The 16,274-nt window shown below is 45.1% G+C and overlaps 1 protein-coding gene across 23 annotated transcripts in view; it reads left to right on the top strand.

The window, feature by feature from the left end:
* The window catches only part of ADGRL2 (adhesion G protein-coupled receptor L2), a 401,410-nt gene that overhangs the window by 113,511 nt on the left and 271,625 nt on the right, over window positions 1-16,274 (top strand). For all 23 annotated transcript variants that reach the window (XR_011287781.1, XM_069641616.1, XM_069641615.1 and 20 more), the window contains exon 3: window positions 15,001-15,214. Coding sequence is in view for 22 of the 23 variants with exons in the window: in XM_069641616.1 (XP_069497717.1) it covers window positions 15,001-15,214 (214 nt within the window). In the remaining variant the exon portion in view is untranslated. The remainder of the gene's footprint in view (window positions 1-15,000; window positions 15,215-16,274) is intronic.

The following is a 16,274-nucleotide window of genomic DNA, read 5'->3' as shown; positions in this document are numbered from 1 at the left end:
AGCAGCGGCACCTCTGCTCTGACTTTTGCCCGCCAAGACACTTGTCTGTCTTCAGCAAATCTATTAGCGCAAAGATGAATTTATCACTACAATTAACAAAGGAATATATGGATGAGGGAAAGATTCAGAAAAGATAAGAGATTCTACAATGCAGTTCTGGATATGCTAGAAAGGTTTTGGATTGGATTACTTAAAGCTAGGAGATTGGCTATGGACAATTCTATGCTAGATCACTCACAGCTATGGTTTGGGATACGCCCGTCAAAGATCTGGTTAAAGGTTTTGGACTGGAATCTGCTAGCCCACCGGACAGGATTCAGGCGCTTAGATATGCACTCAGCACGGCACTTGGTCTGTGCACGGCCTCTGAACTGGATCTGACTGGTTGGTTCTGGGTTACAGCTATTTGGTTACAGCTCTGCTCTACTGGTTTGGATCTCTGGGTTCTGCCAAGAATTCTTGGCAAGAAGCAGAAACAGCACAGCCAGGCTGTTCAATTTTTGATGTGCCCCATGAAAGTCTGGGGGTAAAATCAAGTTGCAAGATTTTAAAGGACAAGCTGAGAAAGGTTCAGCTTTAGAATTGGGCCTTCTGCTTTCAGAGTTCTGGAGTCTTGGATCTGGGTTCTCCTGCAGAGTGCTTCTCCAGTAAATCAGTTGATGGGTGAATCTGTGTCTCTCTCTAGGTCCTAAACAGTCCCTATTTATCTATTTCCCAAAGGGGTGGGTAGGCTGATTATACTAAGCCCACCCTCTAGGAATCCGAATGGTCAGAGTATTTCCCCCCTCTCCTGATTTGATAAGGAATCTAGTGTCATAGTGATGCTGCAATTTACAATCCAAGGAGTACCTCCCCTTTGTTTCAGTACAGTATATCTATTTTTCACATAAATCATATTTACAATATCACCAAGTTGCGAATAATACATATTCACATCACAAATTTAGTAGAGCACATATCCGTCTGAGTCTCATTTTACTGCGAGCTTCGGTTCAAAATTAAGTTTGTCGCACTTTTGGTGGGGTACCCAGTGTCAGATCTGTCCACATTCTTCTCCATACATGCGCATGACATCTGGGCATAATCCTGTGTAGTTTCATATTTCTAGCACTATCACAATTGCTACAACATCAACATTTCGGTAGTCCTGTCTCTGAACATCGCACAGCATTCCAGTCTTTTTAAAACATAGAAATTGAATTGTAGAAACCTATATTGCTTTTGATGGCAGGTCTCTTCTTTTCCACAATTTGATTTTAAGACACACGTTTTAAACTGCCAGTATAAGTAATTGACAGCGTTGACATAGGCACGTAGCGGTACTGCGCCCATATTCTGACATATTTTTTCCAGGCAAGCACCTTTTTGAATGGGGTTATTTTTGTGATGAAATGTGCTTCTCCTGGCATTGTGCTTAGGTGGATTCTTTAAATAAAGGGATAACACCCAACAAGGATGTTGGATCTTTTCTGATGTTTGGGAACCATGATTTTGCACTTTCAACAGCCAAGGAAAAACGGATTTTAAAGCACTTCTGGGTTTTCCTGGCAAGCAACCCTGCCTTTTCAGGTAATTCCATTTCAGTTTGTGGGCAGCCCAATGACAGGTTTTGGCAGTGTGGTCACCTGTTTTACCACTGACACAGGCAAAATGGATTGGCAGCCTATTTTTCAGGTTTCCCTGCACACTTCTCAGATTTTTAGCGCATAGAGCTTTTTGGTGGCCATCCCGTTGTTTTTGATGAACGCAGCACACCGTGCTAAAGTCTAGAGTGCCCTGGAACTATGTCTTGGAGCGACGGCCACATTTTCCTAATCCCCCCCCCCTATATTAAAAAAAAAAAAATCGTATCCAGGTGCCCGCTGGGTCGTGATGTGGATGTTTCACTCGCTTGCTAGCGCCGCTCAATCAGTGACAGGCGTGATCTCGTAGCTGGTAGCAAATAGTTACTTTGCGCATGTGCGTTGCTCTATGAACACCTCATGTCGCCCAACAGACAGGGTTGCGCATATGAATGCCGCTACATGAAAGTAAGGAGGAAGGGGGGGTGTTTGTTGCACCTTTCCAACTGCGTAGCCTGTCCGGAGCCCTGAGGCAAGCAAGATCGCTTGCAGGCCCGGTCCGCTCGTAAGATCTAACTGCTGTGCCTGAGGCAACTCATAGATGTTTGTGCTTGCCCACTGTCGGGAATAATGAGGGATAGACAACACAACACGCACAGCATTCAGTCTTTAATAAAATCCGATGAGGAAACGCACTCTACCCTCCCGTATAAACACGCTCCTGCCAAAACCATACTATTAGTATTTCACAGCATACAACCTCTAAAACTTATAAATCAATACGCTCTATAACATATAACATGAGGCAAAAAACACCAATTTAACTGTCGGTAAGCAGCAAAAAAGAAGAGGCAAGGACCTGGAGAGCCAGTGTTATGTAGCTCTTGATGAGCCCCGATTGGACGTCTCAGTAGTTTCTCCTGGTTTTCTTTTTTTTTTGTTTACATGCAGTTCTGTTTTTGGTCAGCCAGTGGTCGATGTAAAAAAAAAAAGTTTGAAAAGCTGTTGGAAGCAGTCATTAAAAAAGTTAAAGCATAATGCTCACCTTCGTTCTATGTAACAAACACTTGCAGGGAAATCCTATTTAAAAGGAGACAAAGAGATAACTGAAGACCGTTTTCTGGCATGTAGCAAATTGAGTTGCTGTTTTTAGAATCCAGGGCCTTGTGCTCCATTCTCATGTAAACAATGTCAAGTATAGAACTAGATTGCTGCATTTTTAGTTGGCCGAAACAGAATTCAGGCTTGTTCAATACATTCAATCTTCAAAATCTTAACAATAAAGGAGTATGGTTTTTTTCCAGTAAACACAGCTGTTGGACCTCTAAAAGCAGCTTCAAGTAGTTCAGCCAAAGCTAATCTAAAGGCAGGTCCGAACATACTTGAGCTTACCGGTTAAATACCGTCTACAAATTGAAAAGGAACCCCCTTCATTGCCTTATTTGTTTGCATGGCCCTTTTCAGTCAAGCTCAATGCATGTTACATGATTGTCTGAGAGGAATAGGAAACCTACTTTCTCAGTGTCTGACCAGAATGCATGATAAGACATGGTGTCAAAAAGGGCCAGATGGGGATCCAAGCCTTCATGGCATAAGGCACATTGGTTTCCTTGGTGACTCTAATCGTGGTGCTTTGTGATTCATTATTTAGCACTTCAAACTCGCCTCCTGTGATGTAATTGGTGTGAGCGATTTCCATTAGTTCTGTCCTCTACAAATTGAAATACTATTGTTCCTAAATTGAAACATTCTCAAATGTAATTCTTTGAAAAGAGCTACACGTCCGATTCTGGGTTTAGCCCCTGAACGTGGTGGCCAATTGAGAGACCATCTCAGCCACTGAGAGACCAACTCAGGGTTTGGTGTGATGCTGCACCCTTTCATGCTAAATATTTTTTTAGATGTTTTGATTAAGTAGTAAAACGCATTGACTGTGAGGTTTAACCCCTTGCGTCATGCTATGGGTATGATGTGTAATGGCAATCACAGAGCAAAACCATAAAATCTAATTTCCCTGTTGATTCTTTTGTCCTGGACTTTTTGCATCACCTGCTTGGCAGTGGTATGTGTTTGCACACTTGGAACAAATATTTTTCTTGCTTGTGTGCAGTTTCTGCAACTCTTACTAGCCGAACACCTTAAAGGTGGGAGGTGTATGTTTATTCTAGATTTAAACCTTTTGGATCATCAAATTGTTTTGTTTGTTAATGCCACTGAATAGACCACTTTTTCAGTCATTTTCACACCTGAACCCATAGCTGCTTTTTGAAAGTGGATTATACATCAAAAGAATGTAATTTCAATTTGCATTAAGTTTGATAAATGTGATTCGAAAATGCCAACCAAACAGACCGGAAATGTCACTTCTTTGCCATGTTTAGCAATTGGGGACATGTTTAAGTCTTCCCACATTCTATAGTGCCTATTTTATGACCTATAGTTTACTTTTCAGTATAAAGTCCACTTTTGCAAAAGTGAGCAATGAAAACTTAACAGCAATTGACCCATCTTGTTGGGTTTTTTCCATTTAACATTTCTGTAAAAAAATGGTATGTTTTGAAAATCATTAAAGCAAAAACGAGTGTCAGATTGTAAACTAATAAAAGCTAATAACGTTGGATATTGCGTTATGTGACGCAAGCCTTCGTACTGGATAAAGATGACCGGATTGAAGAAACTACACAAACATGTTCAACTTTTGAATCATATATATATATATATTTCTGAGGCTTGTGGAATCTGCTTAGATCACATGCTGTGCATAGGCCGACATCTAGTGGAAGCTGCGGAGTATTACAGTTTGTTTTTCGAAACTCGAAAATGGGCGTCCACACAGGCGTGCCAGTAATCCTATCCCTAGTGTGACGTCCACTGTACCCAAGATCCCTCACGCGTCTAGGATCCTCAGATTGTTTTTTTCCGCCATACTGGTCGGAAGCATCTTGCAGAGTTCCCTGGCCTTAGCCATACTTTTGCTAATTATTGAAGTTTAAAATTATTTATTGACATCCTTCCCCACCCCAACGTCGACCCTCGACGACGGCTGGAGAAGACATCGACCGTCGGCTGCTGCACGACGGATCTGGGCCTCGGAAGGCCGCTGGCCTCGGCCCGGGCCTAGTAGGCCGCTGGCCTCGGCCCGGGCCTAGTAGGCCGCTGGCCTCGGCCCTGCAAGTAGGGAGAGTGGGGGGTGGTACATACTCTTCACCCTTGGTATATAGGTACACCTTATAGATTTCCTACACTTACCAGCCCGCTGCCTCAAGGTGCGTATGGAGGGTACCCCTTTCCAATTCTGCCCCAAGTGCAACCGCAAATACCCTTGGGTCGACAGGCACGCCACGTACAATCTCTGCTTGCCGAGGGACCACCCCGAAGCGAACTGCAGAGCGTGTAGTAGGTTTAAGCCTAAGACACTTAAGGACCGTTCGACAAAGCGTTGGGCCCACCACGCCAGGCAGGCGGCCATGGCAGCGGAGGGCGCCTTCAGCGATGGCAGCGACGCCGTACTTTCGGACGGCGAGGGCATTACGGCGTCGAAAGACTGCCGAGCGCAGGTCCCCGACCTCGGAAGGTTGTCCGGCAGGGCGGCTATGGGGAAGACCCCCGGCGACGCAAGCGCTACACACCCTACACACACTAAGCACACTAAGTCCAACCGAACCTCGACGACGTCGACTTCTCGGAAAGAGGCACAGATAGAACGGTCCGACTCGGTGTCCTCTGGGCGCTCTCGATCGAGATCGCCTCATGACGCAAGGCAATCATCCACTCTTGCCAAGAGTGCCTCGCTCCCTAGATTAACGGAAGTTCGATCGTCGGAAGGCGAAGACGACTTCCACCCCCAGGCCGCGCTCCAGGAGACCGGGGCCGCAGTTAACACCAGCGAGGCCCCACGCTCGAAACAAGGTACCTCTCCCGACCCTCGACGCCAGGCGTCGAAAGTCTCTGGGGCCTCCAAGGGGCAGGGAAAACATTTTTCCACGCACGGGGAGGGGGGGAAACAGCGGAAAGCACAGCCTTCCACTCCTGTAAGACCATCCTTCCACCCTAAGCAGACAGACAAACATAAATCTACTGGGACATCAACATCCAGCAAGGCTACCCTTGATAAGTCCTCTAAGTTGCCTACTAAAGTCATACCCTGTTCAAAAGAATGGTCCAGTGAAGACATAGACAGGGTCATGTCAAGGATGTCTTCCTTAGCTGATTTTTATGACAAAAACCCAGAACATTTCCTTTCGTATGACCCTCAAGGGGCCACACCCTCAGGCTCCTCTGATCCTATCCCCCTAAGTAAAAAGGCCCGGTTCGAAAGACCTGAACCCTTCGAGGTGCAGCCTTACTCTACTCCATACTCTACTCCACACCCCAGATACCAAGGACAGCCTTTCCCTGAAGGGGACCAGGAGTTTACAATTATGGAGGAACAAACCGGGACTGAATACTATGCGGATGATGAGGACCTGGAGGAGGTAGAAGACGAGCAGGAAATTTACAGAGTAGATTCCCCGGTAGAGAGCGAAGCCCCAGTTACCGACTCGCCAGTTGATAACCAGCCCCTCCTTAATGAAGTTCTCGCTCGCGCGGCAGAACATTTTCACATCGACACCCACGGTGTACAGGAGGAAAGGGACTTTGCAGAAGAGTTGGTGGGAGAGAGGAGGCCGGTCGCTCAGACCATCCCTATCCTTAAATCCATCCAACGTAGAATAGATCCATCCCTGGTGAATCCTAACCTCATCAGAGTCGAAAAACTTTTTCGGGCAGCCCAGTCTGACCCTCTTTATATAAGAGGACAGCTTAAACCAGACTCCCTAGTGGTTACCAACACTCGGAAGAGGGCTGGGACACCCTTATCGTCGTCAGAAGCTCCTCCCGACAAGGAGAGCAAAAGACTGTACGGGTTTGGCAGGAAGGTAGCCTCAACGTCCGCCTACCAAGCAAGGATTGCAAACTCCACCACCCTGTTGGCAAGTTACAACTGCCATCAATGGGAAGAGGTCGGGGTTCAAAACAGAAACCCAGGCTTCATTAATAGACAAGCCGGTGGAACCCGATCTATTGTTTGGGAAAGCGGTCGAAGACGCACTTAAGAATGCCAAGGACGAGTACGAGACTCTCAAATCCCTTGGCCAGCTTACCAACAAACCCCCTAACCAGAGGGGGAACAGTAATTTTCGTCGCCCACGCGGCCAAAATTCACAAAGAGGCAACTATGCCCAAGGACAGGGTACACAATGGAACAACAACCAGCAGTCTACCCAAAGTTACGGCAGGGGTAACAAGAGAGGTCGTGGAAGAGGCAGAGGCAGCCCCAACAAGGGAGGTGGCACGCCTCCACCAAAGCAGTGACGCTCAGTTCAGGGTCCCTTCTCACGCAACCCCAGTAGGGGGACGCATTTCCAACTTCACCCAGGCTTGGGAAGGGATCACCTCAGACAGATGGGTGCTGTCAACAGTGTCCACAGGATATTGTATAGAATTACTGCAGCGTCCCCGGAACCACCCTCCACGACAAAGAGTACACTCCTTAGAACATCAGAAGATCCTTCTCGAGGAGATCGCCATTCTGCTAGAAAAGGACGCGATAGAACTCGTCCCTTGACACCAGGTAAACAAGGGTATCTATTCAACTTACTTCCTTGTGCCAAAGAAAGATTTAACAATGCGCCCAGTATTGGACTTACGGCCTGCCAACAAGTATGTCAAGCCCCAAAAATTCCGTATGACCACGCTACAAGAGGTAATCCCCCTCCTAAAAAAGGGGGATTACATGGCAACCTTGGATATGAAAGATGCTTATTTTCATATTTCCATGCTCCCAGCCCACAGAAAATACTTGCGCTTCAAGGTGGACAGTCGCCACTACCAATTCAAGGTACTGCCCTTCGGGATAGCTTCAGCACATAGGTACTGGCGGTGGCAGCTGCACACCTACGCAGGGAGGCAATCCCAGTGTACCCTTATCTGGACGACTGGCTCATAACGGGGGAAACCCCCAGGAATTTGCAGGTCAAACATTCAGAGGACTATCGACCTCCTCCACGAATTAGGCTTCTCTATCAACGAGAAGAAGTCAAGTCTGGTGCCAAGCACCTCAAAACAGTTCCTAGGAGCAATCCTAGATTCTCAGAAAGGGTTGACCTTCCCTTCGGAAGAGAGAATTCGGAATATACTACTGCAAATTCCACATTATCAGTCAGGTCAACAAATAACGGTACGCAAAGCAATGCGGTTACTGGGCATGATGGCGTCATGCATTTACCTGGTCCCCCACGCGCGTCTGCGCATGCGTCCCATGCAGGAATGGTTGGCGAAACAGTGGTCTCAGGCAAGTGGTCAGTGGGGCGATCTAGTGGTCGTTTCGCCAACACTCGTACAGAGCTTACACTGGTGGACAAGAGAGAATCTCGCAAGGGGAAAACCCTTTTACGATCCCGAAGTACAGGCAGTGGTGACTACAGATGCATGCCTGACTGGGTGGGGAGCTCACCATCTCCACCACACAGCTCAGGGTCTCTGGTCTCACTCAGTAGCCAAGAACCACATCAACCTGCTAGAGCTTCTGGCAGTATTCCGAGCGCTTCGGGCGTTCGAGCCCCATCTGCTAAACTTGTCAGTGCAGATCCGGACGGACAGCACGACAGCCATGTTCTATCTGAACAAACAAGGAGGGACTCGTTTGCCAAATCTGTCCAAGCTTGCCCAGAAAATCTGGATATGGGCACTCAGACGGAACATCTTCCTGTCATCACAACATGTTCCAGGGGAGCTCAATTCCCTAGCGGATGCCCTACGCAGAGACTCCCTCCCAGAGGAACACGAATGGGTCCTTCACAGAGATATCGTAGAAGATCTCTTCTCTCAGTGGGGTTTCCCCACTTTAGACCTATTCGCCACAAGCGAAAACAAACAATGCCCAGGCAGGTTCCCCCAGCCAGACTCCCAAGGGAACGCCCTGTGGATGAACTGGTCAGGGATGTTTGCGTACGCTTTTCCACCAACTCCTCTCATCAGGAAGGTGGTGTACAAGATGAACAAGGAATCGATGACGCTCATCCTAGTTGCTCCCATGTGGGCGAGACAACCATGGTTTCCACACCTACGCAGGATGGCGGTGTGCGAGCCCATCAAACTCCCAGCCTGGTACAACCTACTGTCCCAGCAACAAGGTCAAACAGTGCACCAGGAACCCAACTCAATGAACCTGGCAGCATGGCTCCTGAGGTCATAGAGTTTGGGCATCTCAATTTACCACAGAGGTGTATGGACATCCTAAAAGAATCCAGGAAACCAAACACAAGGCACTGTTATTTTGACAAGTGGAAGAGATTCGTTATTTGGTGCCAGAATAAACAAATCAACCCAGTTGATTGCACTCCTTCCAACGTTGTAACATACATGCTCCACCTGCTGGACGCAGGTTTGGTTTTTAACTCTCTGAAAGTACACCTGGCAGCCCTCTCGGCTTACACCACATCCCATAACAAAGTATCGTGGTGGAAAGTACCAGTAGTTAAAGCCTTCATGGAAGGAGTAAAGAGACTTCACCCTCCTATTTCGAACCCACCGCCAGGATGGGACCTCAATGTGGTGCTAGCTAAGCTCATGGGCCCCCCTTTCGAACCCATGCATAAAAGTAGTCTCAAACACCTGACTTATAAAACGGCCTTCTTAGTAGCCATTATCTCTATAAGAAGGGTCAGTGAAATTCAGGCTCTGTCAGTGCAGGATCCTTTCTTTACTATCCACAAAGACAAACTGGTTTTACGCACACACCCTAGGTTCTCACCTAAATTTATATCTAAATTCCATGTAAACCAGTCCATCGAGCTTCCGGCTTTCTTCCAGAACCCGCAAAGCTTAGCTGAGGTGAAACTACACACCCTTGATGTGCGTAGGGCGGTCCTCTACTATGTGAATAAAACCAGACCGCTAAGGAAAACAGATCAACTGTTTGTCTCCGTAGCTACAGGCAGAGAGGGGGATCACGTCTCTAAGGGCGCGATCTCGAAGTGGATTATCAACTGTATACAGCTGTGTTACTCTCTTTCTGAAAAAACTCTGCCTTTTACGCCAAGGGCCCATTCTACTAGAGGCATTGGGGCCACTCTGGCTTTCATTGCAAATGTTCCCCTCGACACCATTTGCAAAGCAGCTACTTGGAGCTCTATTCACACTTTTACTCAGCATTACTGCATTGACACTCATTCCAAGACAGATACACAAGTGGGACAAGCGGTTCTAAGACACCTGTTTGCTCATGACCCTTCTCACATCCCACCTCCTTCTTCGGGTACTGCTCGCTAATCTATGCACAGCATGTGATCTAAGCAGATTCCACAAGCCTCAGAAGGGATACATTACTCACCGTAATCGTATTTCTGATGCTTGGATCTGCTTAGATTCACATGCGACCCACCCTTCCTCCCCTCCGAGAGAAGGCGCATGATTGCTTGTAGTCTTACCTTTCTGTCTATCTGCTTGGATTATCTGTACTCACGCTACTCCTCATGCTTCCTCATGTCAGAAAAAATACAATCTGAGGATCCTAGACGCGTGAGGGATCTTGGGTACAGTGGACGTCACACTAGGGATAGGATTACTGGCACGCCTGTGTCGACGCCCATTTTCGAGTTTCGAAAAACAAACTGTAATACTCCGCAGCTTCCACTAGATGTCGGCCTATGCACAGCATGTCAATCTAAGCAGATACAAGCATCAGAAATAAGATTACGGTGAGTAATGTATCATATATATATATATATATATATATATATATATATATATATATATATATATATATATATATATATATATATATATATATATATATATATAATTTGTCCTACCAGAACATATCAATAGGCCTTAAGTTCGGACTTGAATCTGGCAGTTCTGCAGCACAGAATTTGTTCTGCATTTTGTCCTTTGTATATCTGCTTGTATGATTAGGATAATTGTTTTTCTGTAATACTCAACTTGAGGCGCTCTTCATATCTTCAACTCGATGCCCTGATATAGGTCTATATCCTGCCCCATTATCTCCATCCCTGTGGCATATAGCCCCTGTCAAGACAGGGCCATATTGTGATGCGGCTTTTAATGGAGTTAACGGACATTTCCCCCCTTCTGTTCCATTCACTGTACTGGTCTGGTATCTAAATGTGCTATTAAAGATTCTCCTGGGAGCTCCGTTTGACCATCTCCATTCATGTATCTCCTGACACTTACTGGGTCTCTGTAGCTCCAGTCAGCAGTTTCTCTCTGAGCAGGAAAACTAACTTACAGTTCACTGGGTGCTTCGTTCAGCACCCGCCTTCCTTTGTGGTTGGCTCCACCTCTGCTCCCTGCCAGTGCCTGCTGTACACCTTCCCTCACAAGGGCTCCCAGTCCTACAGTCACCCCATCAAGACTCATGGCATCTTCGTCATGTCAGCATCTCAGCTTTTCGCTCTTCAGCACAGCAATTCCTTCTTTCTTTGACTGCACCTCCACCATACATGTGCTTCTGATTTCCACCTTTTATGCTCTCCTCTACCACTAACCGACTGCAGGTGAAACTATGTATCCGCAATTGCCTGACCTTCTTGGAGCCTAGTAGTGTGACATGCCTGATCTTCACTGCCACACGCCTTAGGCTACTCTTCTTCGACCTATTACCAGAGTGGTGTTTAGAACAGGAAATTTGCACTACTCCTAATTGCCTCTTCTGAGTACTTAAGGGAACACTATAGGGGAGGAAAGGATGAAATTGACAATATCCCATTCCCATAAAGGCTAATGGAGGGTAGGTTAGGTCAATATCAGGAAGGGGGGGGTACCATGTCTTGCCTTCAGGCACCCTCTCCTCAATCCCCCAAGGCCTCCAGCTCAAACGCATCATCTGGTCTGTGAATCTGAGGTAGTTCTCAGTTTTGGCTCATAAGCACTTGAGCAAATGGCTTTTGTTGCTAGCAAATATTTTTCATTGACCACTTTGTTTCTTCTGGCTCCCATGTAGGGAAGAAGAGTTGCATTGCAATCCTTGCCCGCCTCAATATTTTTTAGTTGTTCCTAAAGACAAAGTAGTAGTTCTATGTCTCAACCTTTGTTTTTACCTTCATCTTTTTCTCTGACACGGATGCCTCTGTGCTCCTCTAGTGTTTAAAGTTCTATCTGAGAATAGGACAAAGCTGTATAAATCCTCACACTTTTTCTTATGCTGGTGACAATCGGGAAATAAAGCTAATTGGCAGGGTGTAAAATTCCAACTTGCCATTGGCTTGCTAAATGACTCTTGGCAAGTAAGAACTAGTGTGCTGCGTGTACGTGTAACCTGGATAACTTTGAGGTGACAAGTATTTTTCAGTGGCTGGTTCATAGCTTGAATTGTTGCCTCCCCCTGTGTTTAGACCTACTACTCCAATAGATGGCTTCATGTTTATTTTAAAGGTTCCCTCTTCATAAAGATCTTCATTCTCAGGCAGTGTTGACAAAGGGAGCATCTATGGCTTTTGAAAGACAACTACCCATCTACTTGTGTTTATTTAAAAAAAAATGTTAAGGCATCTTTGTTAAGGCATTTTACCTGATTGTCCACCTTCTTCCTGAAATCATTGCTCCATGGATATCCGTTGAAAGGGAGTTTTTCAATTTGGCCAGACATTACTTGGGCCTAATTTGCAAGAACTTGTGAGAGATTGTAACATTTTTGCAATCTCCAGCTAGTATGGATACAATGAAGCACAAAACGTCCTCTCCTTTACAAATAAACCTAGATAGCATGATTAATGGGCATCTAGTATCAGCTATCAGAAAGGACTGGAGTGCATAGAGAGGGTTGCACATAGCAGGGTGGCACCCACCACGCCAGTGCATCACATTTGCTGTTTAATTTCATGCTGTGAAAAATGGCTCCAGTTGTGCCCTGAAACGGCTGAAATCCCACAAGTGTGGACAGATTGCAATCTACATTAGTCACTATTTTGGGGGTGGAGGGGGCCTGGGGTTTTCTAAATTGAACTTGGCCAGTACGTTTTTTTCTTTGATTGGCAGTATTACAACTTCTGCTGCTAGGGGACAAACGTTTGAATTGCAAGTTACTTGCCAGCAATAAAAAAAATTTAGTGTCCAACCTCATTTCTTCACATAAACACAGCACATCATTTCTTACTCAATAGTCAATTACTAGGCAGTGGCTGCTGGGTAGTGCAAATTCTGCACCCTGGCTGGTGCCGTGTCCCACTAGTTTATTTCCTCAATTAGTTATTTTATAGTTCAGTGTAATTTGGGTGTATTTTTCATTATGGCCTCTGGCCATTCATTGAAACTTCAGAATAGGATTTTTCTGGCTTGGTGAATAGAGATTGACTTTTCTCCTTTACGTCAATTATCATACCTTGAATGCGTATTGTGCTACAGGTCACTGGCCAAGTGTATAGAATCACTTGTCCCCTCCCAATTTTAATCTTGACACATCACACTAGTACTTACTGAGTCCAATATCACTCCAGTGGTTTCAGGCAAGTGCACACTTTGTGCACTGCCTTAAAGTTAAATTTTTGTGTTTTTTGTTGATTACACCTTTTTTCGTGTTAGGGATGAATTAATTGCAGTTTTCCAAATAATAACTGGCCATTAAAGAGTAATTGGTTCTTGGATAGTAAGACATGACTTGCTGATGTATGGGGAGGATTGAGGCAGTGTCTTTTTAAGCTTAGTAGCTTGAAATGTTTACCATATAATATATTTTGTTGTTTTTTTAGTATAGTAACTAGAAAAATCCCTCCATTTCATGATATTTGCATTCAAGGAAACTGGTTCAGTGGTTGATCGTCTGATAATTGATCTCGGCGATTTGTTCTGAAAAAAACTGCCTGCATGCAGTCATTTATTAGAGGATCAAACTGCAACCCAAATGTGCCCACCCCCACACCTGTTTGCTCGCCGCCAGGTCCCCCCACACCTCTGCAGCGTCGGATCTGTCCCTGTAACGCGGGTCGGAGCTGACGCCGCAGGTCCCGTTTTCTTTTTGAAATATTTTTTTCGGTGCCCCCGCCTCCCATGTTGAGGAAGCGGGGGGCACCCCTGCAGCCCCTAAGCCTTATATACATACCGTTCAGGAGGAGTGGGTGACATCCCTGCACCTGCATCCTCTGCCCCACATGTTTGGTATGTATTAGCCTAATTCTTTTTAATCGATTGAATGGTACTGACCGAATTCGATCAAATGTTACCCTTCGTTCAATTAAAAATTACGAGACATCTTGAGTCTTGCAAGTATTATTTTCTAGAATAGTCTTTTTTTGCCATTTAGTTATTTGTATGATGTCTCCAGATCAAGTATGACACGTTGTTCTACCAGTTTGTGTTGATATGAATTGGCTTTTTGAATAACGTTGCTTGAAAATGTTAACCGATGCAATATTTATATCAAGAATGTTTGTTCCAATGCCTGTTTTGAGTTATTAGGATTTCCCCAAACCACAGATGTGATATATTGAAGTTTGTCTTGGTTTTGAGGCCCATCCTACTTTCAAGGTGCAAATGCTCAATTATATAGTTTGCTGGGTTAGCCATGAAGTCTATTCTGGATGTGTGCTGTCCTAGTGGGTATGTAAAGTCACTAATGGGGGCTATTCAAGAGGATAAGCCATGCATAATTCAATATAGGAACACAATGTTATACTATTGTACCCCACTCCTCTTAGAACTGCCCCCCACCCCCATATGTGGCAGCACCTTTATTCCAGTCAGTTTTTTAATCAATTTATTGTACTGTGCTCCAATCTGTTTGGTGTTTTCCTGTGAAATAGTCTAAATGGAGTCCCACCTTCCTACCGAGTATAACCCCACCAAATAGATGTTGCCTGCATGTTAGGCACAGGTTTGTTAAAAACATTTAAAAAAAAATACATAAAAAAAATATATTGCTTGGCCCGATCTGTGCGACCTTTTTGGAATGGGGAGGGCCCCTATCCGCAAACACAAATTAGTCTGTGTCAAAAAGGTTTGAAAGGAAGGGAGTTGCCATCACCAAATACACACACTGGCCCCTCTATCTTCCTTCCGTACGACCAGAGAGAAACATGATTGGGCTACTTGGCCAGTATAGAATTGCCTGGAGGGCCATGCTTTGTAAAGTTTTTTTCCTGAAGTGCTGGTACACTGCAAAAGCGAACAAAAATGGCACTAAATACTCGCTGTACAAGAAACTCAACTGTGGCGAACTTCTCTGCCTTATAATAATTGGTTAATTGACTTCAAAGATTATCCTAGAGGAAGGTTACAAAAAAAACATTGACCAATATTGTGGCAATATTTAACTGCAGTGTTGACTTAGCCATGTCTGATCTTTCAGAAATTATCACGGCACCAGCACTTGAAAAAGTGTTCAATGTTTTCTTTCCTCTCCCAATTGGAACTAACAGGGCTGTTCCGATTATCCTTGCAGCTTCCAGCCGTGCAGCTTTACCATTTGGGCTAGTCCGGAGGGAGCTGTCCTGTGAAGGCTACCCTATCGACCTTCGTTGTCCAGGAAGTGATGTCATTATGGTTGAGAGTGCAAACTATGGTCGGACGGATGATAAGATCTGTGATGCTGACCCGTTTCAGATGGAGAATACGGATTGTCACCTCCCTGATGCTTACAAAATCATGTCACAAAGGTAAGGCTATTCTGCAATGCAAATTAGTCCATTAAAAGTGACAGCCATTTAAAATAATTTTACACTATGAACTAATAGTTTTGAAAATCGAAGCTTTTATTTCTATTGTAAAAGTTTGCAGGCCTTGACAAAATGTCGGAGAAACATTTTGGTATGCAATGAGAGGGCCCACTATGAAACTTGATAGCAGTGAGCAACCCTCGGTCTTTTAGAGCTGTGCATTTTCTACTTGGTATTTTGGTTCAGTTGAATATCTTTACTAGGAAGGAGTTTGCTCTCCCAAAGTGATATTGGTGTTGGGCCTCTTGTTCATACCAATACACTTACGTTTTCCGCATTCAAATTTGATTGCAAATTGATTGTCACAGTCATTGCTATTCGGTGAGGAACTGCACGCCATTGGACTTGGGTGTCCTGCAGCAGTAAAGTTTTCATTGCTTGAGAATAGAAATGGTTTGATTCAGTGGTCATGTACAAAGTGAGCATTTTGACACGCTGTGATGAGTCTACACTTTGGGATAGATCTAGAATTCCGCAAGTAAAGAATAATAATAAATAATAATAATTTGGCATTTATATAGCGCTACGAACCCTCAGGTATCTGAGCGCTGCTTATTATTACCCACGTTGTGTGGTGCTCATTTATCGACCTCGGAAGGATGAAACGCTGAGTTTGGCGCTGCCGGGATTCGAACGCAGGCTCTGCACGGATGCCAAAGCGAGCGCTCTACTCGCTGTGCCACTTGACCGGCAATTGTCATTGTGTAGAACACTGACTGGTTTGTGGTGATGGTGATAGTTTAGACGGAGGGGGCAGAGATGGCCATTTTAAGCTGGCTCTTCCCTTACTATACCAGTGTATGCAGAAGAAGTCTGTCAGCATAATTTAATCTCACTGTAGCATTGATCTTGCGTTTTCTACGTGTGACCTAGCAAATAAAGAAGCCACCTAATGAAATGCGTGTGGCCTAGATTTCTGTAACCAAATATGGACCGTTCTCTAATACATATTGTTGGTATTGACAAAAATGACATGACCTCTCCTAACTTATTTAAAAAC

Source organism: Ambystoma mexicanum, chromosome 1q (assembly GCF_040938575.1).
Source record: "Ambystoma mexicanum isolate Mex_15411 chromosome 1q, UKY_AmexF1_1, whole genome shotgun sequence".
NCBI classification, from domain to species: domain Eukaryota; kingdom Metazoa; phylum Chordata; class Amphibia; order Caudata; family Ambystomatidae; genus Ambystoma; species Ambystoma mexicanum.
Note: the sequence above shows the minus strand (reverse complement) of the source record. Positions and strands in the feature narration are given on the sequence as shown.